Source organism: Caenorhabditis elegans, chromosome I (assembly GCF_000002985.6).
Source record: "Caenorhabditis elegans chromosome I".
Lineage (NCBI taxonomy): Eukaryota > Metazoa > Nematoda > Chromadorea > Rhabditida > Rhabditidae > Caenorhabditis > Caenorhabditis elegans.
In genome coordinates this window covers 6,369,682-6,394,702 of record NC_003279.8, presented here as the reverse complement: position 1 = coordinate 6,394,702, position 25,021 = coordinate 6,369,682, and the positions used below count along the sequence as shown (strand labels likewise).

The 25,021-nt window shown below is 36.0% G+C and overlaps 3 protein-coding genes and 2 non-coding genes across 10 annotated transcripts; 4 read left to right on the top strand and 1 right to left on the bottom strand.

Annotated features, from left to right (window-relative positions):
* Nucleotides 1-352: 352 nt before the first annotated feature.
* Nucleotides 353-8,554, top strand: klu-2 (C2H2-type domain-containing protein). The gene is made up of 10 exons (NM_059442.8): nucleotides 353-470; nucleotides 2,179-2,371; nucleotides 3,758-3,856; nucleotides 5,532-5,626; nucleotides 6,267-6,494; nucleotides 6,544-6,647; nucleotides 7,146-7,362; nucleotides 7,412-7,610; nucleotides 8,050-8,141; nucleotides 8,195-8,554. The coding sequence occupies exons 3-10, from the start codon at nucleotides 3,764-3,766 to the stop codon at nucleotides 8,325-8,327; spliced, it is 1,161 nt and encodes a 386-aa protein (NP_491843.3). The 5' UTR covers nucleotides 353-470; nucleotides 2,179-2,371; nucleotides 3,758-3,763; the 3' UTR covers nucleotides 8,328-8,554.
* ZC328.8 (uncharacterized protein) lies at nucleotides 2,228-2,278 on the top strand (the record flags this gene model as incomplete). 2 transcript variants are annotated; one of them, NM_001361752.1, is made up of 1 exon in its annotated part: nucleotides 2,228-2,278. In NM_001361752.1, one exon carries the CDS (start codon nucleotides 2,228-2,230, stop codon nucleotides 2,276-2,278), a length of 51 nt encoding a protein of 16 aa, NP_001348693.1. The 2 variants fall into 2 exon arrangements, with proteins under 2 accessions (NP_001348693.1, NP_001348694.2); NM_001361753.1 differs by having other exon boundaries at nucleotides 2,246-2,278.
* On the bottom strand, nucleotides 8,509-24,955 carry gld-2 (the record flags this gene model as incomplete). 5 transcript variants are annotated; one of them, NM_059441.5, is made up of 20 exons in its annotated part: nucleotides 8,509-9,715; nucleotides 9,764-10,026; nucleotides 10,072-10,267; nucleotides 10,369-10,960; nucleotides 11,060-11,188; nucleotides 11,266-11,571; nucleotides 11,619-11,733; nucleotides 12,258-12,457; nucleotides 15,999-16,191; nucleotides 16,862-16,974; nucleotides 17,024-17,160; nucleotides 23,059-23,143; nucleotides 23,197-23,325; nucleotides 23,374-23,504; nucleotides 23,715-23,946; nucleotides 24,048-24,118; nucleotides 24,170-24,293; nucleotides 24,341-24,529; nucleotides 24,635-24,738; nucleotides 24,804-24,955. In NM_059441.5, the coding sequence occupies 19 exons, from the start codon at nucleotides 24,672-24,674 to the stop codon at nucleotides 9,619-9,621; spliced, it is 3,342 nt and encodes a 1,113-aa protein (NP_491842.2). The 5 variants fall into 5 exon arrangements, with proteins under 5 accessions (NP_491842.2, NP_491841.2, NP_001021844.1 ...); NM_001313548.3 differs by lacking the exons at nucleotides 23,374-23,504; nucleotides 23,715-23,946; nucleotides 24,048-24,118; ... (2 more) ...; nucleotides 24,635-24,738; nucleotides 24,804-24,955 and having other exon boundaries at nucleotides 9,619-9,715; nucleotides 23,197-23,314; NM_059440.5 differs by lacking the exons at nucleotides 23,059-23,143; nucleotides 23,197-23,325; nucleotides 23,374-23,504; ... (4 more) ...; nucleotides 24,635-24,738; nucleotides 24,804-24,955 and adding an exon at nucleotides 17,237-18,043 and having other exon boundaries at nucleotides 8,514-9,715.
* On the top strand, nucleotides 19,139-19,697 carry ZC308.5. The gene has a single exon (NR_050189.1). It is a non-coding gene; the product is annotated as an Unclassified non-coding RNA ZC308.5 (non-coding RNA).
* ZC308.6 lies at nucleotides 19,715-19,861 on the top strand. Its single transcript, NR_050188.1, has one exon. It is a non-coding gene; the product is annotated as an Unclassified non-coding RNA ZC308.6 (non-coding RNA).
* Nucleotides 24,956-25,021: the final 66 nt, after the last annotated feature.

The following is a 25,021-nucleotide window of genomic DNA, read 5'->3' as shown; positions in this document are numbered from 1 at the left end:
GAGCCTTCTACTTTATTCCATTATTTCCATTACTCTACCACTGGCTTTCAAAGTATATATCAATTCAAAAACAATCTGGGGAGATGTTCCCATTTAATAGTAGTGTATTGAAATTTCTTCTTGCTGATTTCTGAACTCATGAGAAGAGATCAAACTTGGATATCTACATAGTTGCTCACACTTCCTTCCTTCACCTTCTCACTTTTCCTCATCAAATATTCAAGTCCTTTCCTCTTTTTCCCACCCTTCTACAAACCTGTCCCAATTTTTGTCTCTTTTCACCACCTCGCCTTTTTTTGAGCTTCTTCCTTTTTTGCCAGCTTCATTTGTCAGACGACATGCTAACGTTTTTAGAGAGTAGAAGATAGAGAGAGAAGTGACTAATCGACGTGCGAATAAGTGATGAGGTTGAGCCCTCTGAAAGTGAAAGAGAAGAAGAGAGAAAGAGCAAAAGAGGGCATAAAGTGAAGGTGAGGGCAGTCAGGCATCCAAAAATGAAAGGATAAAAAGAAGAGAAGAAGTGGATAAATCAGTAAACGGGGTTTTTCATTCCTTCTGTTTATTCACTTTTTGTCCTCTTTAACATCATTGTCTTGTTTTTAGAACTTACTCTAACTGACCGGAAAATGTTCCCTAACAAGTGAAGGTCTAGTGGAATTTTTAGCGAGAACTCTTTCATATGATGTTCTGAAATTTTTGAACAATAACTTGTTAAAGTAAGCATAATAGTCAAATGTTTCTGTAACGTACCGTAACAGAATAAACTGCAAATATAATATCTTGGTCAGTTTTCTCAAAAGATGAAAAGTTTGTGATTGCATGATATGTTACCACGAACAAGTTCAAATTGAATGCCAATTTGTATATCACTACTAAAATTACTCTTAAACTCATTTCGTTCAGGGTATTTCCAGATTTGTTCACGTCCACCATGTTTTAAATTAAATTTTCACATGCTTCATGGATTATCATAGGATTAAAGCTTTCAGATTTTTCTTTAAAAATAGTCTGAACTCTTGAGACTGTATTCAAGATATACTTACAGTCGATCAAAGATTACAGGGTGGGCCAAAAGTATGGTAACACATGGAGCGCTCTTTTACATGATCTTTTTGCGCGACTGCCACGCCATACGTACATTCTTCTATCGAATACTGATAGCTGAATAAATTTCCTTCAATTTGACCCAAAATTTGTAATGTTTCCCAATAAGGTGCGATTTTAATCACCTCGGCAATTTGGCGAACCCTTTCGAAAAAACGGCGTTTTGGCACGCGGCACTTCCCACGCAAACGCACCTCCCATGCACGCCAATAATTTTCAGATGTATGATTTTTTATGTTAAATTGAAAGTTAAAGAAGTGAAGAAGCGTTTTTGATTGTTTTTGTAGCATATAAAAATTTTCTGTGTCGACACTGGCGCCTAGCAAGAACCTTTGAATGTTTCATGAATTCAACTTTGCGAAATTTACTCAGTTTTTTTTGGTTTCACAAGGCGTAACGAACCACAAAATCATCCGAGCTAAATTTTTTCTAACAATTCTGAAAAGTCAGGTCAAAACGTGACAAAAAGTACTAAAATAAATTTTTCTTCATACTGCTGCCGCCGCTCACATCCATCTTTCTGGCGACTGAGTCATTCAAGACTTAAAATACTGCCACAGTCCATGACAGAAATACCACGACAGAAATTTTTTGGATTTTTGTTTTTAAAGAATCTCCAGACCAAGAGCATTCTTTGAACTATAAAAACTTGTAAGATACTTGATGGATTCCTCGAGAAAAATGTAGAAATTCTGCAGAATGCCGACTTGCGTGCCATAAAGATCGTGATCTCAAAAGTTCTGAAGGCCTGCAGCAATGCGGATGGGGATATTTTGAAAATTCAAAACGTTAATCCGGTCAGTATTTTATAGAGAACAAAACTTGTACAAATTGATGTAATAACTCTCTCCACGCGTGAAGTTATAGAGCTGCAAACGTGTTACCATACTTTTGGCCCACCCTGTATACAATCTCTTTTCTGATTGCCTTGTAACAACCTTTTTATCTTTTTTTATCTTTATATATTTTCTTTTGCTGCTCAAGAAACCTTTCTCATTTTTGCTCTTTTTATCTCTTCCAAGAATCGGATCATCATCATCACTTCTTCATCATTTATAATAAATCTATTTTCAGATTCGAACAACTACAATCTCTAGATACATCTCTGATCTATATTCACAAAATGCATCTCGTCGTTAATCTGACCAATATTCGAGTTTCTGTGGATTTGTGAAGACTCTACATTTATTTGTTTATATTTCTAGACATTCAATTTTTCCATATTCAATTTTTGGCAAATCTTCCGTATTTCAATATTGTTTTCTAGGTGAGTTTATTAAATCTGGACTATATAGATTTTTTCCAATTATATAATTAATCTGAAAAAAATTAATTTGCAATTTATCACCATGAGAAAACAAAAACATGGAATTAAACTTAAGAAGGTTCAGTGTGATATAAAGAAAATAACCGAAAATTATAAGGGGGCCTCTGTAAAACTTAAAACTGAAAAAATAATCAGCATTCAGCAAATGAAAAAGTTTTCAAGCAGATTAAATCTACATCTACTGAAAAAATCGTCTGTAAATTATCTGAAGATTGAAATATTTTGTTAAAAAACCAAAGTTCATACATTATTACAAGAGCTTCTGGATCAACGTAGTCTATGAATCTCTCTTTCTGACTACCGTCAGCCCGGATTTTTCGTAAACATAGCGATTTTATTCCAAACTTTGACTGAACATTTTTTAAATTTAGTTTTACCATTATATTTGGACACTGTTTCACTATTTTATCCTATCCTCTGGAAAATACAATAATCTTAGCTAGAAGAAAAAAAAATCTACCGTAACCCTAACACACTATCTCAGGTGTTCGCATAAAAAAGAAGTTGTTGTGTAAATGTAGGTTCATAAACTACACCAACTGCTTCTTCCCTATCAATTTCTTCTTCTTTCTGGGTGGGCGTAGACACCTGCCATCGCGCCCACGAATGATGATGATCACTAGTCTACGAGTAAATAGATTACGGTAGAATTTTGAAAAAAGAGGGTTGAAACAGATTTCTAGGAAACGGAAGTGATTGCATGGAAGTTGTTGTTCAACGTTTTTCTGATAGAAACCTCAAAATAATTGATCTTTGGCTAATCTTCGAATGAATCTAAATTTCATGTTAAGTACATAACATTTCAGTTTTAACATTGCTTGGAAACACCAAAAAATTTCAAATAAATGTAAAGTTCTCAAGATTATTTATTCTATTCGGTAGTTTGGCTGAAATTTGATGAATATCTGAAAGTGTTTTTGGTTATTGTGATTCCACAACGCAAATAATATTTTATGATTTCTCGGTGATTGCTCAATTTTCCGGAAATCATCTAAATTGTTGAATTTTTCATGTTAAATTGATCTTTTAGAAAAGATAATTCTTTGAAATAAAAAATTAGTGAGCCAATTTACGAGTATACATGGTAGTCGTCAGATTTAGTTATTACTTTATGGTTTCCTGTGCTTGATCTTTATATCTCTTACATCACATTATTTTTGAGATTAGCTCAAAAAAAAAAAAATAAAAAACCGCAAAATAAAGGAATAAAAGTCTTGTGAAATCACAGGTTACAGCAATGAAGACCAGCTATCAGTTATGTTTTCAAATGTTTAGCTGTTTTATGTTCTATCATCACAAAAACTTCTATTATAATTGAATTTTCAGATAAAAATGAATAAAAGACCGACGATGATAATTCCTCCAACAGTTGAGATTTCAACTATTATTGATGTTGCAACACCATCTTCATCAGCAGATACCGAGGTTTTCTTTCTTATTTTTTCTTCAAAAAGATCTTTGATTTAACTTGTTCATTTAGAATCTTTAATCTAATCTTATGAGTTCGATTTTCAAAACCTTTCGAGAAAAATGACAATTTCCTGTTTGTTTTTCCCATTCAAACTCTTCATTGATTCCCAGGAAAAAGATTATTGGATTATTTTACAATTTATTGTATCAAACAAATTTCAATATTTAGTTGATTCATGTTAATCCGCACCGACATTTTTCACATTAGACACATTATGATGCCGGGAGTGAGAGAATGGCGACGTTGGCGTGAGATTTGAGCTTTATGGAATAAGAGAAGGGATGGAAATTTTGTGTAAACTAAACTGAGAATCAGGTTTAATTCGAATTTCTTGAGTAATGGCAATGAATGTCATGAGTACCTGAAATTGAAATTTTTGGGATCAGTCTAATTTTGAATTTATCTAATTGCATTTAAAGAGCCCCGATAAGTATTTTTGATAGGATGGTCATGATCACTGATTTGAACAGAGCAAGCATACATCTACATACATACCATGAACGTATAGATCTCGAGTGAAATATCCGCGCCTAACACTATCCTTAAAAGATTAGTAGGCTCGAAAACTAACTAATCAGTAACTCAGTTTCAGTTCAATTTCGAAAAAGATTTCTTTACTCGACACTGGCAGTTAATATTTTGTGGTTCCTTGATGTTATCAAATAATTTTTTTCTGCATTTTAGAAGATGAAAACATTTTAAGATTTTTAAAATGGCGGTGCTGGTAAAATCAAGACATCGGTATGATGTGCCATACTAATGGGGACTGATTTTAAAAATCAATGGGGTGCAAGACTAATGACAATAGACGGTAAGCGGGAAATTAGATTCTACGAGTTCTGTACTATGATTCTTCTTGGTGCCAACTCTATAACCACCCCCACTTTCACTTTCTATGAATATTTGCAAATTCATGATAACTTTCCCAATTTTCCTGATAAATCTACACTTGCCGCCCATTCTCTCACATCAACCTTTCGATTCTTGCAATTTCGGAATGCACAGATAACTTTGACTGTGTCTGATAAGACAACTCCAGTGTCTCCGTCTCTCAAATTCTAATGATATTTGGCACAGTGCCAAAAGAGCCACCCCAACCCCCGCTGCTCCCAAGGTTTCCAGTATTCTCTCACTTTCGATTTCCCGTCTCACTCGGAAGTTTGCGAAAATCATTTTTATTCGTTTTCTCTTTACCATCTCAACTTACGTCGCATGATATCCCTTGATAGTATGGCCTGAAAAAAAAAATCTAAAAATCTGAAAATCTGAGTTTATCCTTTCTATAAACCAACGATTTTACGTCATGGATTTCTTTATATTATTTATTTCATTAGAATTCTGCCTCAGGGCAAACATGGCTCCGAGAGCCTGACCTCTTCTCTTTTCCTTTGGCTTTTCAATTTTGATGGCTTTTTGAATTGACACATTCATCTAGATAGTTTTGGAAATTTTATATTTTCAACAGGTTTCTATATGAAATAATTGTTGCTCATAGTAATTTCTCTACACTTAGGCATAAAACGATTGCAATACTTCACGATTCTATCAAAAAATTAAATTATCGGATTCTCCAAAAAAATCCTGGATTGCCGTGCAACCGTGATATCAATTTAAACACATTTTTTACAGAATAGAGGCGACGGCGAATCATCAGTTTTCATCGGTCAGTTGCAGCATCCGCCGCTTCGACGACGACCCGTCTCAGCGATGGCCTCGTTGCCATGGTAAGTAAATGAGGATACTGTAAAAAAAAGGGAAAGTCGGTGGAATTCTGAAAATTGCGTCACCGGAAACGTGTCATGAGAGAAATGATCATTCTAAAAATTCTAAAAGATAAGTTCGAAATGTTGATAGTCTCAAAGTGCAAGTTTAAGATTCTAGTATATTTATTTTCAGGTCAGTCTGTAATATGTGGTTTTTGTGAAGTTAAAATATTTATAGTGTGCGCAAATATCGATTTGAAAATGGTAGTATCATTTGAATAAGTTGCGCTTTGGTTGTAATAAATTTTAGACTTTAATGACAAACAAGCTACTTCTTTTTAATGACTAGGTAAATATCCAAATTATTCAATTCATATAATAACTTAGCGGTCATGTAAGACCCGTGGGTTTTTGACTTAAATTATAGAAAATGGCATACATTTTTTGGTATAATTAATCGGTGGTATAAGTGTGAAAATATAAACATTCAGAAAATTTTTATAAATTTTTTAGCAGTTATATTTGATTTCATTTAAATCAAAATCCCGCTGGCGTTACTTTGCCTTTAATACAAAAAAAAACAACAAATTGTAAGATTAATCGGCTCACCTAAAACTCAGCATTTCCTGAATCAGCAATTTTATAATTATAAAAACTTTAGGGTAGCCTACCAGGCACCACGCGAAGACGGTACGGACGATGAAGATCTAGCTGTAGATTCAACTCTTTTTCTGTCAACTTCTCCAGGAATCGGTTTCGGATCTTCAATGCCGGGTGGATCAGTGAGCAGCCTTGCTCTTTCACCACCTGGTCTCTCTCCTTTAAACTTTAATGACGGATCTCCATTCTCACTTTCATCAACTCCTTCTTCAACTTCATCTCTTGTCAGGTATATTAGAGTACCATGTCATATTTGTTATGATCAATGATTTTTTTAGAAATCAGAATCGATTCACATTTGATCACATTCCATTTATTGGATCATCAACTAATTCAACTCCAGCGACGGCATCTACTGGACCACCGGGTTTATCTCCAGGAGGTATGCTCTCAATTTTTAGCATGGATTTCAGTCATCCGAAAATTTATGAAAATTTAGAAAAAAAATCAGTTTTCAAACATATATAACAATAATGTCGTCTGTTTTATTTTTGTGAAGTCACACCTCGTATAGCCCTTGTCTCTAAAAAGCCACGCCCACTCGAGTGTTAGAAATGCCACTTTTTCGATAAAAAACTTTCTGGGATTTTAATTCTTCAAGTTCTTTCCGATAGTTTTGACAGAAAACTAAAATTTCAACGTTTCGAATAATATTTTACCTGAAAATTCAAGTTTTTAGTTTTCAAAAAGGTTCAAGCTGTAAATTTATATTAAAAAGTTTCAGAAAATCACGCTTGAAATTGGATTTTTTTCAAAAATGTTTGGCAGAAATGTAAACTTTAACGTTTTCCAAAATAAATGTGGTCGTAAATTAAAAATATAAATCCAACTATGTTGCAGTTGCACGAAAAGCCTGATTTCAATACAATTATAATTATAGGTGCTGCTCTAAATATTGAACATGAAAAATCTGCATTTGAAATAGTATCCTGTCATCATCAAAGCGCTGAAGAAATTCTTCAACGTGTTCGTCTCGGAACATCTGGATCCACGTCATCAGCCAATAATCTGAGGAATAGTTTAAGTGAAGCTACAACAACAACAACAGGATCCGTTGAATCGACTTCTGGAACAGCTGATGGATCGGCTCCGGGACAGTATGTTAATTTTAATCCACTCCTAAACGTTTTTTTTCAAAATTTCCAGATACTATTGTTTTATTTGCGAGAAAGATTTTCGTCGTCCTGATATTCTATCAAGACATACTCGAAGGCATACCGGAGAGAAACCATTTAAATGTGAAGATTGTGGACGATTTTTCTCAAGATCTGATCATTTGCGAACTCATCGGAGAACTCATACTGATGAGAAACCATATCATTGTTGTGTTTGTAATTATTCGGCTGTGAGTTTATTTATTTTTTTACTAATTTCTCTAGTCTTTCCATTTCGTGTCGGGTTTGAAACTTAACAAATTGAAAAAAAAACGTTTTAACTCATAAGTGTACATGTACCTACAATCATTGTTCATCTCACATATTTTTCATTCGCGAAAACGTGAACCGCGGCTTTAAAGGTACAGACATATTTTCCAGATGGTTCTCGCAACGATATCTAGAAATTTATTCATTTGGCCTGGAAACTCTTGACTTTTTTTCAAATTTCCGGAAAAATTAAAAAATCTTTTAAAGAATACAATTATTATTTCCATGTTGATGAAAAATTGGAAGGAAATAAATAAATATATATATTTGAAAAAACAAGTTTTGAAATTTTATAAAATTTCGAAAATTGTCAATTTTCAAATATTTTCAATCATTCTAGAAATTCATCCAAATTTTCAGAGACGGCGTGACGTTCTCACACGTCACATGTCGACAAGGCACCAAGCAATTGCTCCACCATCAATTCTTGGAACACACAGAAATGTGAGAAGGTAAGAATTCCTTGTTTCATACTTTGATAAATCCAAGTTATTTATAATTCCAGATGCTTATCGGATGGTGATTACCATAAAATGGCTGCACAAGAACTTCGGCAACGTCATCAAGCAACACGTGAAGAAGTTGAAGTTCCACCAATGGAAGATATTGAAGATGATGTTATTGTGGACGATCTTTGATTTATGAATAATTATCTTTAATAATGTAAATACCTGTGAAAAATACCGATTAACGGGTTATTATAAGCTTCAGTACCTCTTTTTTGTCCACGTTTTGTTTCTCCTACAACCAATGTAACTGTGTATATTTATATATGAACCCCATTTCAACTTTCAAGTGAACCAATCACACAGAAACTCACAACATTTTTTAAAATTCTCGTTCATTTATAAATCATTGTTTTCTGTTATAACTTAAAGTGAAATTTCAACCGAAAACCGAGAATTTTGAGAAAGAGACAAAGAGAAAGAGAGACGGAGGAGAGGAGAGAAAATTACAGAACAGGAATTGTGGAAAGTTCTGATGAACCGAAAAAAGAGCAATAGAAAAATGAACACCCATGTGACGAGAAAAAAAATGATATAATAAATACAAAAATTAGAGGTGTGTGGGAGACGGCAATTGAGGGGACAAAAGAAACGGAGGAGGAAGGTTACCGGAACATGATTTTTTTTTTGGGATATAATGGGAAAGGGGAGATGAAATGGGGAGGTACTTATGGTACAATCATAAAAGACATGGAGTTGATCTAGATGGGATACTGTAGCTAGAGGGCGGTAATATGGCAAAACATATATAAAGAGGGAGTGAACAAGAATGGATTCGTTTTTTTTTTATCTTATTGATCTGAAAATTTTCAGTTGTTGCTAGGAGAGACAAAACTCAGCGGCATGGGGGTGCCGACGGGATGTCATCGTATTCTGAAAATTCGCAAAAATCAATGGGATTTTCAAATGTTTGCAATTTTTTTTGTTGATTTTTCGAAAGTTTGTACATATAATTTGTATTTTAGGGAGGATTGAAGGAGTGGGAAAAGAGCTATGTGGTGTGGTTGAAACGTGTACCTCGTTTTGAACTTTTCGTGTTAAAATACAGGGAAATGTGGGTGGAGAGAAGGCCATAGTGGGAAGAACTAAAAAATTGTAGAGATCATCACATATCTGATAGATGATTTTCGAGGAACAAATGATCCTGATAGCATAGAGAAAATGGGTCGGGGAGGGGATTAGGCATTAAACCTATCAATAAGAAACAAAACAGTCAAAAGAAAACGAGTGTGCTAGAGCGAAACAATGCGAGGGAAAAATATCCTGAATTTGGACGAAACAGAGGGAAAGCTAAAAAGGAAATGAATAGTGGGACTATGATAAATTGAAATATCTTTTACAGAAAGGAAATAGAAGAGTCATCGTCTTCGCTATTGTATGACTAGTTTGGATGGACGATAATAAATCCGATAAGAGGAATATCTCATTGAGATACATTTGATGATGCCATCGGAGTTTTTTCCGACTTTGTTTTAGCTGGTTCTGGTGATTGCACCATCGGTGACCGTTTCGTTCTATTTCTGAAAAAAAAATTTTAACTTTCCAATTCAAAAAAAAAAAAAACAAACCCGTCGTCTTTCCTATTTGAATTTTGCTGCTTCTTGTCTACTGGGACTCCGGTCGTACTTGCCACGTTCTCCTTAGAAACAGACACTCCCGAACTTCCTTTCTGACTGTTCTGTTGACGTGACGAGTCTCTGACGTTTTCATTAGATCTTGAAGATCGTGGTCCAGTAGATCCGTTTCCTGGATTCGATGATGACTGATTGTTGAATGATCGCCGATTTTGATGTTGCTGCTGATTGTTGCCGTTGAACCCACGATTATTATTCTAAAAATATAATGGAGATGCGTTGAAAATGGATCTGAAGCTTACCATTTGGTATCCTTGGTTACTTCCTGGTCGTTGTGGTCGTGACAGATTCTGATTGGATTGTTGTTGGTAGTGATAGTGTCCTGGACCAGATGAAACAGGAATAGAATTCAAGACACGAAGACTAGCACACGCAATCGTATTAGGTTGTTGAGCCAAAGGACGTTCACCTTCATAGGTGGCGGCAAAGACAGCAGCTCTGAAATTAATAAGGTTTTATGAACTTCATGAAACAAGCTTTAAAAAAATTTAAAATCACATTTTATAAAAAAAATGTAGTCTAAAATAATTACCACTAACCCTGTGTTGGTTGTGGATGCCTTTATAGGTTCACACTCCATCAATTTATCCAAATCATGATTATGTTGCAACTCTCCATGAGCTTCACGGAATGCTTTTTTGATTGCTTCAAATACCATTTCGTCATATATCGAGTGTGCTGTATTCGAATTAGTGAACGGTTCTTCTATACACACGCAACGCCATTGAGACCGCCAGAAGTGGGGATTTGAAATGGAATGATGCATTGGGATTCCTGGAGTACCTCCATTGTGGATGGAAGAAGTCGATGCAGATGATGATGGTGGAGGTGTCTCTTTGTCTCCTTCACTATTCGAATGTATTTTTGGACGAACAGCAAGTGCAGCCCTTTCTACACGTCTTCCTTGCCGAATCGAGATGGCATCACGATCATAATTGAACTCATTTGCGTAATAATCAAGGAATCCAATAAGAAGCTCTCCGAGTGTCGTCTTTTCAGAAAGTGATTGATCAATATCATCAGCTACTTCTTCAAGTGCCATCGTAACATTCAATGTGCGAACATCAACTTTGTTCGAGAATCGATTTGGATAAGATTGTTGCAAATTTGGTAAAACTTTTGTCGGGCCGCCTGTAAAATTAAATTTTACAGTATGCCTGATTGTCATATTTTTTGAAATTAAAACTGAATTTTTTAAGAATTTAGAAAAAAAAACAAAACTAAACTCACATTGCAAGAAGTGAATAACCATTAAAACAAGAGAATAACTTGTAAAACTCGATTTGTTTGCATCGTTAATCCCTTTCCGTTTTGCCCACTCCTTCACAACTGATACCAACGGCCGTACTCGCCAGTCATCTGTAAAGCATTTTCATCAATTTTCAGTACTTTTCAATATTGATCCATATTTTGAATTTAAGTATTAGAGAACTTACATGACGAATAGTAGCACAATAAATGGGTATTTCTAATAGCAACCGAATTATTCGCATTCAGATCAACAGTTATATCATCAAAAGGTGCAGCAAAGTTTATCCGAAGAATGGGAACTTTTGCCAAAATGAGCTTCTGACTTTCCACAAATTTCTCGTATTGCAAAGTGGAAAGTATGAGATTTAGAACGACAACTGCGTCGTTCTTCTGATCCAGATCTTTGTTAGTGATCATCAGGCAAAGATCCATGTCAGATGAGTTGTTACCAAAACCATTAAGTGATGAACCGACAACGTATAGTCCGGATACTGAAAAAAAGATTATAAAAAATTGAATTTAATTCACTGTAACTAACGTGGGAAAACAGGACTGATTGCAGTATAGAGCATATCACGAAGATGTAGCTTTCTTTGGAGCATTTCGTCAGTTTGAGACACCTTGTTGTGATAATCCCAAATTTTCTCGCTGAGCTGAAACAGGAAAAAATTAATAAAACTTATCATAGAGAGACAGCAGGGGTGGGCAGCAAATGATTTTTTCTGGCAAATCGGCGAATTGCCGGAATTCAAATTTCTGGCAAATCGGAAAATTGCCGGAATTGAAAAATTCCGGCAAATCGGTAAATTGCCGGAATTCAAACTTCTTGAAAATCGGCAAAATGTCGGAATTCAAATTTCCGGCAACTCGGCAAACCGGAAAATGTTCGATTTGCCGGAAAACCGGCAATTGGCAAATTGCACTTTTTTTGCACATTTTTTTGAATATTTTGAAAGCAAGCAAATTCTATGAAAATGACTAAATAAAGAAAACGAGAAAAAATTTCAAAAAGGCAGTTTCTGATATTTCCAAAAAAAAAATGCGCAATACCACAATTTGCCGAAAAATTTTTTTCCGTCTTATAAAAAATCCCTCTAAATATTTCCGGCAAATCGGCAAACAGGCAAATTGTCGGAATTGAAAATTTCCGGCAAATCGACAACAAAAATAAACTGACAACGTCCATCCTAGAGAGTGGCTCGGAAAGAAGAGATGTAGGTGGAGATGGCGATGCGAATCCTCGTCCTCCACGGAAATTGTCAGTTGGAAGAATCTTGGTCAGAGTAGATTCATCGAGAGCAGATGGCGATGAACTTTCGGATACGGATGATATTGAGGAACATGACGAGTTTCGACGGTTTGCTTTGCGTGGAAGCTCTGAAAATAAATATTTATTAAAATAGAAAAATATTATTAATTTCTATGATATTTTGCCTATTTTTAACACCATTTAATAACGCGTATAACTCACTCCAAGAAGAAACACCCTCATTCCCAGTTAACCCATGGCGCAAAAAGACTCGAGCAAGACAAAATGAGGTTGGCGGATGTGTATAGAACCTCCACGACAAGTCAGCATACAGCTCGGCAAGATGACTTTCTCTGTGTGCTCGTTCAACAACATCCAACTCCCAATCTTCCATCGACTTAACATTTGATTTTGGCGCTTTCTCTCCAACTGAGCTCATCACCGATCGCTGAGTTCCCATTGCAAAGCACCAGGACGAGACAAAAGGTTCTATCTCATCTTCATCATCGTCATTATCAGTTTGTTCATGATCATGTTCTGATCTTTCTCCGTCATCTTCGTAATCATAGTCATTATGATCGGATTCATCATCTCCATCTTCATCGTCTTCTTCTTCTTCTTCATGATCTCCTGTAGTTGATTCATCGGAAACCAAAAATGTCTGCACATCTTTTTCTGCTCTTGATATTATCGCGTCGGACGCAGAAGAAGATGTTGAAGTACACGTCGATGTGGAAATCCTTTCCAGAGATGTTGTGGTGGATGAAGATGACTGTGTCGATATTGAGTTATGATATTTTCTTCGATTTTTAACAATCGGAAAATTATGGTGCAGGTCACACACGGTATGGCTGAACCCGTTGGATATCCGTGAGGAGGGTGATGGTCCCCCGGATGCTTCTCCTTCATGCGACACGTCGCATATAATTGATGACGGCATTTTGACTATCACGTCAATAGTTAGCTCATTCGTCAGGTCTCAATTACGGCCTACTAAAATGAATAGAAATAAAAGAGGATCACGAAAGTGGAGGATCGGAGGTTATAAGAAAATAGAATATTGAAAATCAAGAAAGAAGTAAATGATGTGGTTATTTTGATGGAAACAGATACATGAGCTTAGGATTTCACATAATCAATAGTGAAATTCCAATGTAAAATCGGGTAATTGAATCGAGATCATGGGTTGACCACCTGTTCACTAGAGAAATAGTTGGATGGCCGCCAACATAACATTGACGGTCATCTAACTTGTTAATAGGAGAAACCCCATTCAAACAGCGTAATCTAGATCATCATATCCTTCATCAGTCTATCATTCAAAACTGCGGGAACGAACAATGAGAAAAAGTAAAGTCACGTGCATCATCTGATGCTTCTCACCTCATGCTTTTTGTTGTATTTTTCTCTCACTGAGAGGGAGGTCGTCAACAAAATCATAAATCTGCGTTTACAGGGAACGAAAAAAGGAACATGTGAATGATCGAAATGTGATGAACATATGACATTTGTGCAGATTCAAAAAGATGGGAATTTATTATGATTTTTTGAAATTTTATACAAATTATGCTAACGCAGCTCCAATAGACGATTTTAAGACGTAAATGTATCATAACTCAAAAACGGCCTAATGTCTCGAAAGGCCATCTGAATAAACTTAGCGTTATGCACACAAAGGAAAAGGAAATCTACGAAGGTAACGACTAAAAAAGTAGAAGAAACCACCGATGAAGAGCGAATAAAAAGAAAAAAGAGAGTGAAAAAAAGGACAGGAACACACATACATATGTGTGTGTGGCCCAAGCGGACGGCCAAAGCAACGGAATGACAGAAAAAAGCAAAGGGCACAGCGAAGACCAGGTGACGAGAAGAAAATGTATTCGGTGGCCCTGCGCTCTTCTACTGTGGAGGACATGCATCGTTTTCTACATGAAAATTACTACTGTAACAAGATTTGTAAAATAGGAACAGACAAACTAAATTTTAAGCTATTCGCAAAATTCGGCTACTCTCAAAATCTGAAAATTAGTCAGTCAGTACACCTAGAAACATTTTGCATGTGACTAAGATTTTTTGGAAATATAAGTTTGTTCTTTAACAGTAAATCAAACTTACAAAATATTTCGTCCTTATTTCTCAGCTGAAATACTTATTCGTATAAAAAGAGAAACAAAACGGATATATTCTATAGGATAGGAAGAGCAGGCAGGCTATAGTACGCTATCAAAAGAAAAAAACTGAGTAATTGTTTATACAAGAAAAATGTGTTTATGTTGAGAAACTAGTGTATCATAGATGCTAATGTAAAAGCTAATTGATAGCCTGATAGATATTCAACTTTTAAACCTAATTTCTAGGCAGGCATTTTTATTAATGTGCAATAGAGATCATTCCACACACAGATATACACACTCATGAAACATTTTAGTCAACAAATACGACAAGAGAAGAGTACGACTAGCCATGAGTCAATTAGATGCCAATCACAAGACAATACTTTCAAGAGTTCATCAATATTTTTGGTTTCAAAATTAATACGCAACCTCCTGAGAAGACGTCCAAAACAAGGCGGAAAGCGCATAAGAAGAAATTGGAGGAGAATACTACACTAAAATTTTGAGGTTCCCCCTTCAATAACTTTGGTTAAAATTTTTAGAATCACGAGAACGTGAGTAAAATTATTAAACTGCTCAATTTTCTTCAGGTTACATCATCCTACCCGTTTTCTAAGTATTTTTTAACGAAGAAAGAAATCAAAAGTTGCTTTGAACGGTTTAAAAACTGATTAGTATAATTATATTTTTATCAAAAACAATATCCAAGTGCTCTCATGATACCTATAATTAGCTTTGAAAAAGATTGACTAAATTTCAAGTTTTTCCAAAATTTAGGTACATTTTAGTCTGGCCTAAAACCAATTTTCACGGTTAATTGAATGCGTAAAAACATGAAAAGCCTTTATAGATATGTCAATTAGAACTAACTGAATCCAAAAATATGCAGTTTGAATATTTTGGACATGTGCCAACTGAGAAAAAGGATAAAAACGTTCGAAATCGCAACATAAAGTGCGGAAAATTGTCGTGGTGCGAAGGCGCAATAGCGAGGAAGCGAGTAACGAACCTAGAACGAGAGACATTAGAGAAAACGCGACAACTGAGAGAAACGGTAGACAAAATCGTAAGAGTATGACAAATCATAGAGAGTGGTAGACAACGAGGAATAAAGACAATGGAGAGACGGCAATCAGTTTGTGATTCAAAGACATTGTGCCGATTGAGGAGAAGCAGAGGACAGGATAGTACAGGCAAACAGTGGTGAAGGCAAGAGAAGCTAGAAATTCCTATTTGGGAAATCTACGGATAATAGAGTTACGGTAAAAAGCAACTACTGACAGTACACCAAAACAAACAACGAAACTAAGAAAATTCGAAAATTTCACATTACCAATATTGGTGCAATGGGGATGATGTTGTCCACTTTTACAACTTAGTTAAATCTATGTCGTATCTATGAAACAATGAATATCGTAATTTCCCATAAGGTATCTCACAATGAGCAAACCATGGCAGTCGGTGAAGAGTACGGTAGATACTACGATAAGTTCGCGGCGAGAAAAAAGATTACGTTATTGAAATTATTTTGAATTTTTTTAAATAGAAAACTAACCGTTCAAAGCCTTCTCCTCCGTCCCGATTCGTGGTTCCTGTGACTTGTGAATCCGTCTTCTGTTTTCATCGATCGTCTTGTCATGATCAGCTCCAGTCACCTCATCGTCCAATTTTTCCATAATCCTCGGCATCTCCTCCGGATCAGCTTCGCTGCTGTTGCGGGTATTCAAGGATGATCCAACAAGAGAACTCTGAAAATTCAATACTTAAATTCCGCAATCGGCAAACCAATATAAATTAATGAAAAAGTATAGTTCTGAATCAGAGGTGCGTGGCAATTGAATTTTCGGCAAATGCCGAAATAGCTGATTGCCGAAAATTTCCAAAACCGGCAGCTGCCGAAATTGCCGAAAATTTCCAAAACCGGCAATTGTCGATATTGCCGATTACCGAAAATTTCCGAAACCGGCAACTGCCGAAATAGCCGATTGTCGAAAATTTCCAGACCCGGCAACTGCCGAAATTGCCGAAAATTTCCAAAACCGGCAATTGTCGATATTGCCGATTACCGAAAATTTCGAAAACCGGCAACTGCCGAAATTGCCGATTACCGAAAATTTCCAAAACCGGCAATTTTCGATATTGCCGAAAATTTCCAAAACCGGCAATTGTCGATATTGCCGATTGCCGAAAATTTTCAAAGCCGCCAACTGCCGAAATTGCCGAAAATTTCCAAAACCGGCAATTGTCGATATTGCCGATCACCGAAAATTTCCAAAACCGGCAATTTTCGATATTGCCGAAAATTTCCGAAACCGGCAATTTTCGATATTGCCGAAAATTTCCAAAACCGGCAATTGTCGATGTTGCCGATTTCCGGAAACTTCAGATTGCCGCGCACTCCTGTTCTGAATGATGAACCTTTCCGACGAACGCTGGAAACCCTGACAAATTGTGGTTTTGCTGATTTAACGGAAGCTGATCTCCACTTTTCATAGGTCTCATTTGATTTTCCAGATGATATGGCATTGGATCTGCAACAGAAATGTTATTAACGAACTAGATATTGATTAAAGTATTCACAATAGGATCCATGTGACATCTGCGGCCAATTATGAAACTGAAATGATCTCATTGCTTTCATTACTGCCGACGCTTCTGCTTCATTTTGAATCGGAATTCCAGGAGACTGTTGTTGTGTCTTCAGTTGTGGAGAAATTCTAAAAATAAAGATAGTTTGGTTAATGACTATATGGAAAAATAACAAATTTTCAGACAATTTCACTAATTTCTAACCGTTCTAAAAACTTGATATACTCCACCACATCAATGGCCATCAACTGATAGAAAATTGCCGGTTGAGGTACAGCCCAGCACATTGGGAAATTGGCAGGTTTCACGAGTTTTTTATCCAAGCCACCATCGGTGTTTCGAGAAGATGTATAAATTGGAGCCAAACAACCTTTGGGGTCACAAGCCTTCTTTCGAACTCCCGAATTACCCCACCGAGCATCAAAATCTTTAACGAGGTATGCTATGCTTTCGCAAATCATTTTCTGATGATTAATAGCGATTAGAAGAGACTTGAAATAGAAATAGAGACGAATGACCATATCATCGTAAGATGCATTTGCAGAGTTGGATGAGGAAGACAATGAGCTTCTGCTACTTCCTGCAACAGACACACAGCACGACGCGGTTTCGAGTGATTCGGTTAGGGTGTTTGAAAACAATGAAGAAGACTCGAATCTCATTGACATGTTCTGTGGAAGGCGCTTCAGCTTACGATTCGAACGTCGAACACGTGTTCTGTGTTTTCTGGGATATGCACCAGAATTAAGAGTCAAGTAGGACGAGGTTGAATTCGATGAAGAAAGAATTGCATCGCCAAGTGGTGGCGCAGAACTTTGAGAAAACCCTGATGAGGATGTTGAAAATGTTTCCTCTTCGTCAGTCATGGAAAGGGGAGTTGTTTTTTGAGGATCTTCAATGTCACCCTTCTTTAAAGAATCATTAGTGGTACACCCGAAAAAACCAGAATCGATAGAACCCGTAGAGAGTGGCATGGCTGCAGCACACGCTAATTGATCGAATTTAGGTTCTATAAAAGCCAAAATTATTGAAATTAAAGGTAATGAAAATAATGAAATTAATGGCGGCAAGAAAGTAAAACCAGCAAGCAGTTGAAAAAGAAACCAGGCTCAATGATGAAGAGAGGTGGTCATCAAGCAATAAAAATGGACATGAGAGACCAAAAAGAGATAGAGGAAATTGACGGGTCGGACCAACAAGTGTCAATATTCACAGTAAAAGAAAGAAAAAGTGAAAGCGGTAAAACTGATTGGATTATCGACAATCGACATGCCGACGCCAACAACAAACTCCAAAAAATTTAAATGAAAGAGAATAATCAAAGATCTTGAGTGAAATGATAAAAAGAACGAACAGCGATTGACTGGAGTGAAATATTCAGGAAAACGAGGAAAAATTAAATTATGTGTCACCAGAAACTTTGCGAAACATTTTTTGAAAAAGTTAAATTAATATTACTAAATATTTTCAACAAAATTAATAAATTACACCAGGAACATTTTTGAGTTTTTTTTTTTAATTTCAACGGTGAGAAAAAATTCTTGAGACTTTCAAGAATATTCAACATTGACTCTACCGTAACCTTGAGCAATGGAGATTCGATATTTCAGTGTTTATTTTTGAAAAAGGTTTTTGAGCCTTCTAGAAGTAAATTTTGTACTTAAACGTGAAACTTATAGCTTCGAAATGCAATAAATTTCTGAAGCTGAAAAATATTTCGAACAACCGTTCCATTTCACTCGATTAATGTGCACTAAAACAAAGACAATCGAATCATCACGTCAAATGTTTCAAAAAACGCACGTAATCAGATAACAAAAATTCAAAAGCTACGAGAGGAAAAAGCAACATGGAAATGGCAAGATAGGAAACAAGAAAATTGATGATAACGTTGAAATATACTTATTTTCTCCGGAAACACAATAACATCGATTTAATTTATAGAATAGTTCAGCCGGGTGTCCCTTAAGCAAAAAATTTTCAGCATAAGAGCATAATCACCGTATTGGAAAAATATGGTACAACTACATTTCTACCGGTATCTTTAATAATTCCCCCAGCCTGAGATTACTCGGCATTTGTCAATAAAAGTTGGCTGTTAAGAAAAAAGTGTTCTCCCCTGTATCCTCCCTAAACTTTTTTCTCATTTTCCGATGTTTCTTTCCGAAAGTCGTCATCGATAGTCATCGACGGTCCAGTCGGTGAAAGAGAGATAGACAATGACAAGAAAATTGCGCTCGAGGAGGAGCAACGCAAAGAACAGAAAACAGACCAGTTTCTCACCGTCTATCTGTGTGTGTTTAAATGTGCAAATGCGTAAAGAGGGAAAAAATAAATTACATTTGCATATCATCGACAAGAGGCAATGATCAACTAGGAACACTTCTCATATTTTAAAATCAAATATTCAAATGTTGGAACAGAGAGAAGTATCTATTATATTAGCCCGTTATTGCATTTTTAAATGTAAAAATTCTCTCATTTCCTTCATTTCTTGAATTTAACTAACTTATTTCGAAAAAAAAACTAGATAGTTTTGAAACAATTATTCCTAAATCCCAATAAAAGCAGCAGCTGTGAAAGGAGGTGTCGAATGGGTGTGCGCACTGACTGGCAAATCGTCTCTCGCCCTACGATTCAGGTGAGCAAACTCGAGCCACGTGTGGCTTTATGATGTGCCTTTATCCGCTCAGATTGGCGGCGAGAAAACAAAGGAATGCAAGAATGAAACTGTTTGTTGCGTTGTGTATGCGTGCCTGCCATTCATCGCACATTGCCAATCGCCCACAATCCCAAAACAGTTGAAAACACAACACAAAAAAAACGAAATCCAAGTGTGCCGATATTGACACACATGCCAAAGTTGACCCAACATGGCAGATTTGTCTTTTCATATTATTATGCATTTCTGCTAAAAATGCAGAAATTGAATTCGTTTTTTTTTTCGAAACGAATATGACTCGATAACAGATAGGCGGAAGTTTTTCTTGATTAATCAAAAATGTTAGCCCTTTTTTGTTGCTAGTTTTCACATGACGACAAAAATTTTTGAACCGAAATTCGATCATCTGACGTTTTGAATTTCTATTCATGTAATATTTATTACAGATGATAAAAAAGAAAGCGAAATTGACACATAGGCTATCACGATAGTCTCAAAAATTGATAGATAAAAGGTCGAAAGTGCTAAAATATACATTTTTTCAAAGCGGATGATTCAAAAAAGAGAACACACACAAGTTATTGGCAAAGTAGTTTGTGAAGTTATTTCACACATATGTAACATTACTATCAACCATCGAAACATGCCAGATCTTAATGCAATCAGAGAGAAGTTCTAGTACAAACGAACTTTCAAGTAGGCAACAAGAACGGATGTTCATGTCGACAATTTTTTGTAGTAGGTAAAGTTATATTATTATGAAAATTTACAAATTTTGGAAGTTTTCTGAAGTAAAACTAGATTCAAAGGGTAATAAATACAAACGGAACTCGTAAAATTAAAAAAAAACGTATTTTGTGGTAGGTATTCCTTCTAAAAAGAAAAGTTATCCCTCACAGAAAGATTGGAACTGCACAAACATAACTTCAAAACTTCAAAACAGCTGAGTTGATCCATCTTTCCTAGTCTCTAACCTTTACTACAACCTCCTATTGACGAGATCGGAAGGAGGAGAAAAGAAATCAGAAAAACACCAACAAACGCTCTGTGTGTTCATCTCTAGAGGAAGAAAACCCGCGAAATCACTAATAGAAGTGCAGAGAGATAGGCGGTAGGAAAAAGAAACTTGACGAAACTGCACGTAAAGCATTTTGTCTGTTGGATTTCTTCGGAAATGTGGGAGGGAAATGAACTTAGTTAGCAGGTAGGGCGAGAAGAACCAGATCGCAGGCAATCATGATAGATATACAGGATGGAATTGCCCTTACAATTAGAATCGGCATTAAAAAATTCTACATTAACATATTGACAATGTGCTTGCCTACTCGGTCCCAATTTGGTGCTTTTAAAATTCAATTTTTTTTTGAACCAATTGTATTTACAATGTCGCGAGATGTTTCGAAAAAGAAGCAATAACCAGCGTTCGCTTATAAGGGATTTGTTCAGCTGTTGAAATTGGTATTCACGAAAAAAAATCCGAAAATTATAGGAAACTGAGAGATTTTGAGATTCCCATACAACAATTCTGTAATAAGCACACATCCGATGACCGAACACAAAAACCTTAAATAAACATAGAAATTAGAAAAAAATGTTGGATTACGAAACACAGGATATGTCATATTATCGAAAAAATACGATCGCACAATTTTCTCATAATTTATTTTTGATCTACCTTGTTGAATAGGCTCCTCCCCTTCCTTCGACAATACAGCCACAGCAAAATAACAACGGCAACAAGATTGGGGGCGGAGTCAAGTTCAACAGGTAGATCAAAAATAAATTATTAGAAATTTGTGCGATCGTATTTTTTCGATAATATCATTGAAGCATCGAAAAAACTATATTTTTTCATGAACATCTATCAACAAAAAACCAATTTTTTTCTTGCAAAAAAAACGAGTTTACAGTAACCAACTTCCAAAATAAATTCAGTAAGTCATTTGTCTACATGATCTGAGTGCTAAACGACTTAGATGTATAATACACACAGATCAAGCCATATGTATAACATTTACACGCCCTTTCACTGTACCTCGTATCTCCTTTTCTCAGCTGTGTCATTTCTAACAATAATAATAAAAAAGGACGAAAAGGAGAGAAAGAAGAAGTCAGAGATACATAGGGACTGCCTGCAGATTTTCACTTTTTTCGTGGTCGGGTGAAAATCACAGTGAAAAAGAGAAAGATGAGAGTGAAGAAAGGTGTAAAGTGAACGGATAAATGTCATTTTACTATTTTAGTTCCACCTGCAGATGATTGGTAAGTTTATGAATTTCATTTGAAATATCTTCGATATTCTTTGTTTATCCGCTCATGTTAAAAAAAAAACTTTTAGTCCAATCAAGTGGAACACGCAACTTTTTAGATGCAATTTCCTAGCTGGCCTAGGTAGAATATATTCCTTGTGTTCATAAAGATAACATAATTCGACACGAACTATAATTCGGTCTCCTAAATATTATCCGATAGTCACTAAACTAATCATAGTTAAGTTCAAAAATCGAAACACTACGGGTATGATCAAGACGAAACACAGAAAATAGAGTAGAACAATAAAGATGTTCAGATCTGGAGATGATATCGTTTACAAGAGGAATGTCTCGTAGGCGTTGCCATTGGAAATGAAAAACTTCAATTTTGTCTAACTATTGACAATATAAACTTTTTAATCTATGCAAAATTACAGCCGCTGTTAATCGTGTTATTGTTTCCATTTTATGGAATTAGAAACTAAAAAATACAAAAGAAAAACCTGACAGAGGAAGTAAAACCGAGAAATTTCTAGAGACAAGATGATAAAACCAACAGAAAAGTGTATGTTTAAACTAATCGTAAGCAGTCTTGCAAAAAATCTTCAGAATTTATAAGTGTAAACTTGGTTTTTTGAGAAATAACATCAACATGAAAGTTGTCAAGTTACCGTTCTTCTCAGTTCTATAAAAAAATAACCACGAATTCTTGAATATCATGGATAAATGATCCCTTGAGTGTATTCCGAAAATTATTAGTTTTTCTTAATAGTCTAATATCCGATTTTCCACCATTGATTGTTGTTGATGATGAACTGGTTATGCTTCTAGTTACTAGACGGAGGACATTCTCTTTGAACAGTACAGGAAATGAGATGAGAAGATACGAATAAATAATAATGAAGTGACAAGGGCAGAGGACACATTCCAGCAATGTCATTCAAGATAATTATTAGTTAGCTGATGAAGCCGACAATGAGTTTCCCCGAATCTCAGAACTAGTATCAGAATAACGTGGGAAATATATAATTATATACTGGGCAGAAGACAGAATTCAGCATTTAAAGAACTAAAATTTAATTTGAAATAATTTGAGATTTGTTCCAACTAACCCGATTAAAGCACTTTGCATACGCTCGTTAGCGAAACACGGGTGTTTTGCATCGACACTGTCCGTTGGTAGTTCACTTGCAGAAGCTGAAAAAAGTAATTGAATAAAACATAAAGTAGAGCTTATGACTTGAACCAACCTCTAAACTGTGCAGCCCTCTCATAAGATGACACAGTTTTCTGCTGATTCGTCTGTACAATATCAACTGGCATCGTTTGATTGGCGGTCTTATGCTGGAGCTCTATTGAGGCTGGCATTGGATCCTGCCCTAAAAATATTACTTAGAAAATTTTTAAATGAAAAAAATAACACTCACCGCGTCTGAATTGTGGAGGAGGATGTTGAAACCGCGTCGGCCAATCCTCTGCTTGTTGCTGCTCAATCCGTTTATCGGAAGATGATGGTGTAGACGGAGGTTGTGGTGGTGGCTGTTTGTACGGAGATGGGCTATAAATTATAATTTTTAGATGAGATGAAATTAGATTTAGATAAAATACAAAGGCTCAAAAATTCTCCTGTAAAATTTAATTATCATTTCCCAAAACACAACCGCCAAAAAATGCCACTCTTTTCGAAGCAATAAACCATCTGGGCATTTATGGTAGATCAAATGAGAAACCTTCAAATTCGAAATACAGGCCTGGAAAACAAATTTACCATTGAGTATATCCACCCGGTGCGGTGCCAGCCGACCTGTACAAATGAATTTTAGGATCATGATTTTGCTCATGATCGCTTCCTTGATGATTCTTATCACTAGCTGGCTCAGCGTGCCTGAGCAGGATTGGAGGCTGCGTCGGAGCTCGGTTTGATGTGGAATTCGCTGTTGAGCTTGATAGAGCTGATGGAGATGGTGGCGATGACCGACGGACAGAATATGTGCCGTAACCTGAAAAAAATTTATTTATTCTTCATATTAGTTCAGATTATTATTTTAGGGGAGATATGTAAGGCTATTAATCTAAAATTATGTCAATCACAATTTCCTACCCTGGGTCGAGTTAAAAATTGGTCTCTGATGTGGTTGGAAGTAGGAATACTTTGGTTGCAGTTGAGGGTAACTGAAATACCGATTTTAATAGGAATAGCAAAAACGAAATTCGATTTTCTACTTTTGATTCCTTTGATGATATTTTGGGACACATCCCTGATTCCCAGAATACTCGCCATTCTGTTGATAATTGCTATTCCCGCGATGATTGTAACTGCGTCCGCCGCGCTGGTTATTGTAGGTTTCTGAAAATGAACAATTTGGTAGCAAGTCAATAATTTTTCTGACTGACGTCTTTTATTTCCTGAATGGTTGTTGTAGTATCCAGTGTTCCCATCCCTCGAAAAGCTTGTACGTCGTGGATGCGATTGCTGATATTGATGGTTTGACTGCTGATTATAAAATGCAAAGCCCCCACTTTGCTGCTGCACACGGCTTACTGAATCGACTGAAGGAGATCTGTTGCGTCGAGTGTGTTCGTCTGAAAAGATAAATCATAAATTAAAAGAATGAGAAGGTTGAGATTGGCTCAAAAATCGATTCTCAATTTCAAATAAAGTTTTGATTGAAAACTCAGATTGCTCACCGTTTCGTTCTGCATTTTTCTGCTGTTGAGCCATAACCATATTGGCGACAAAATTAGACGGATATCTCCGACGGAAATCGTCGGAAAAACTGCCAGAAAGCGAGCTGAAAAGCGAAGTTTAAATCAAATTTCAGCGCCTTTTCAATGCGTGGCGTTGGCGCTCGCTTACCGTATCTCGCGGCGAGACCCATGCACTGTGTCAGGTATTGCGCCTTTAAGCTGTGAAGAAAAAAAACCCTTTTGGCGTACGGTAGAATTTCCATGCGCAACTGAGAAACAGTTCGAATTCGGCAAGTCGTTGTGTTCTTGATTTTGCTGCATTTTCAGGGTAAAAATTGAACAAAAAATTAATTCAAAAACTAACGAAAAACGGAAATGATTCACGTG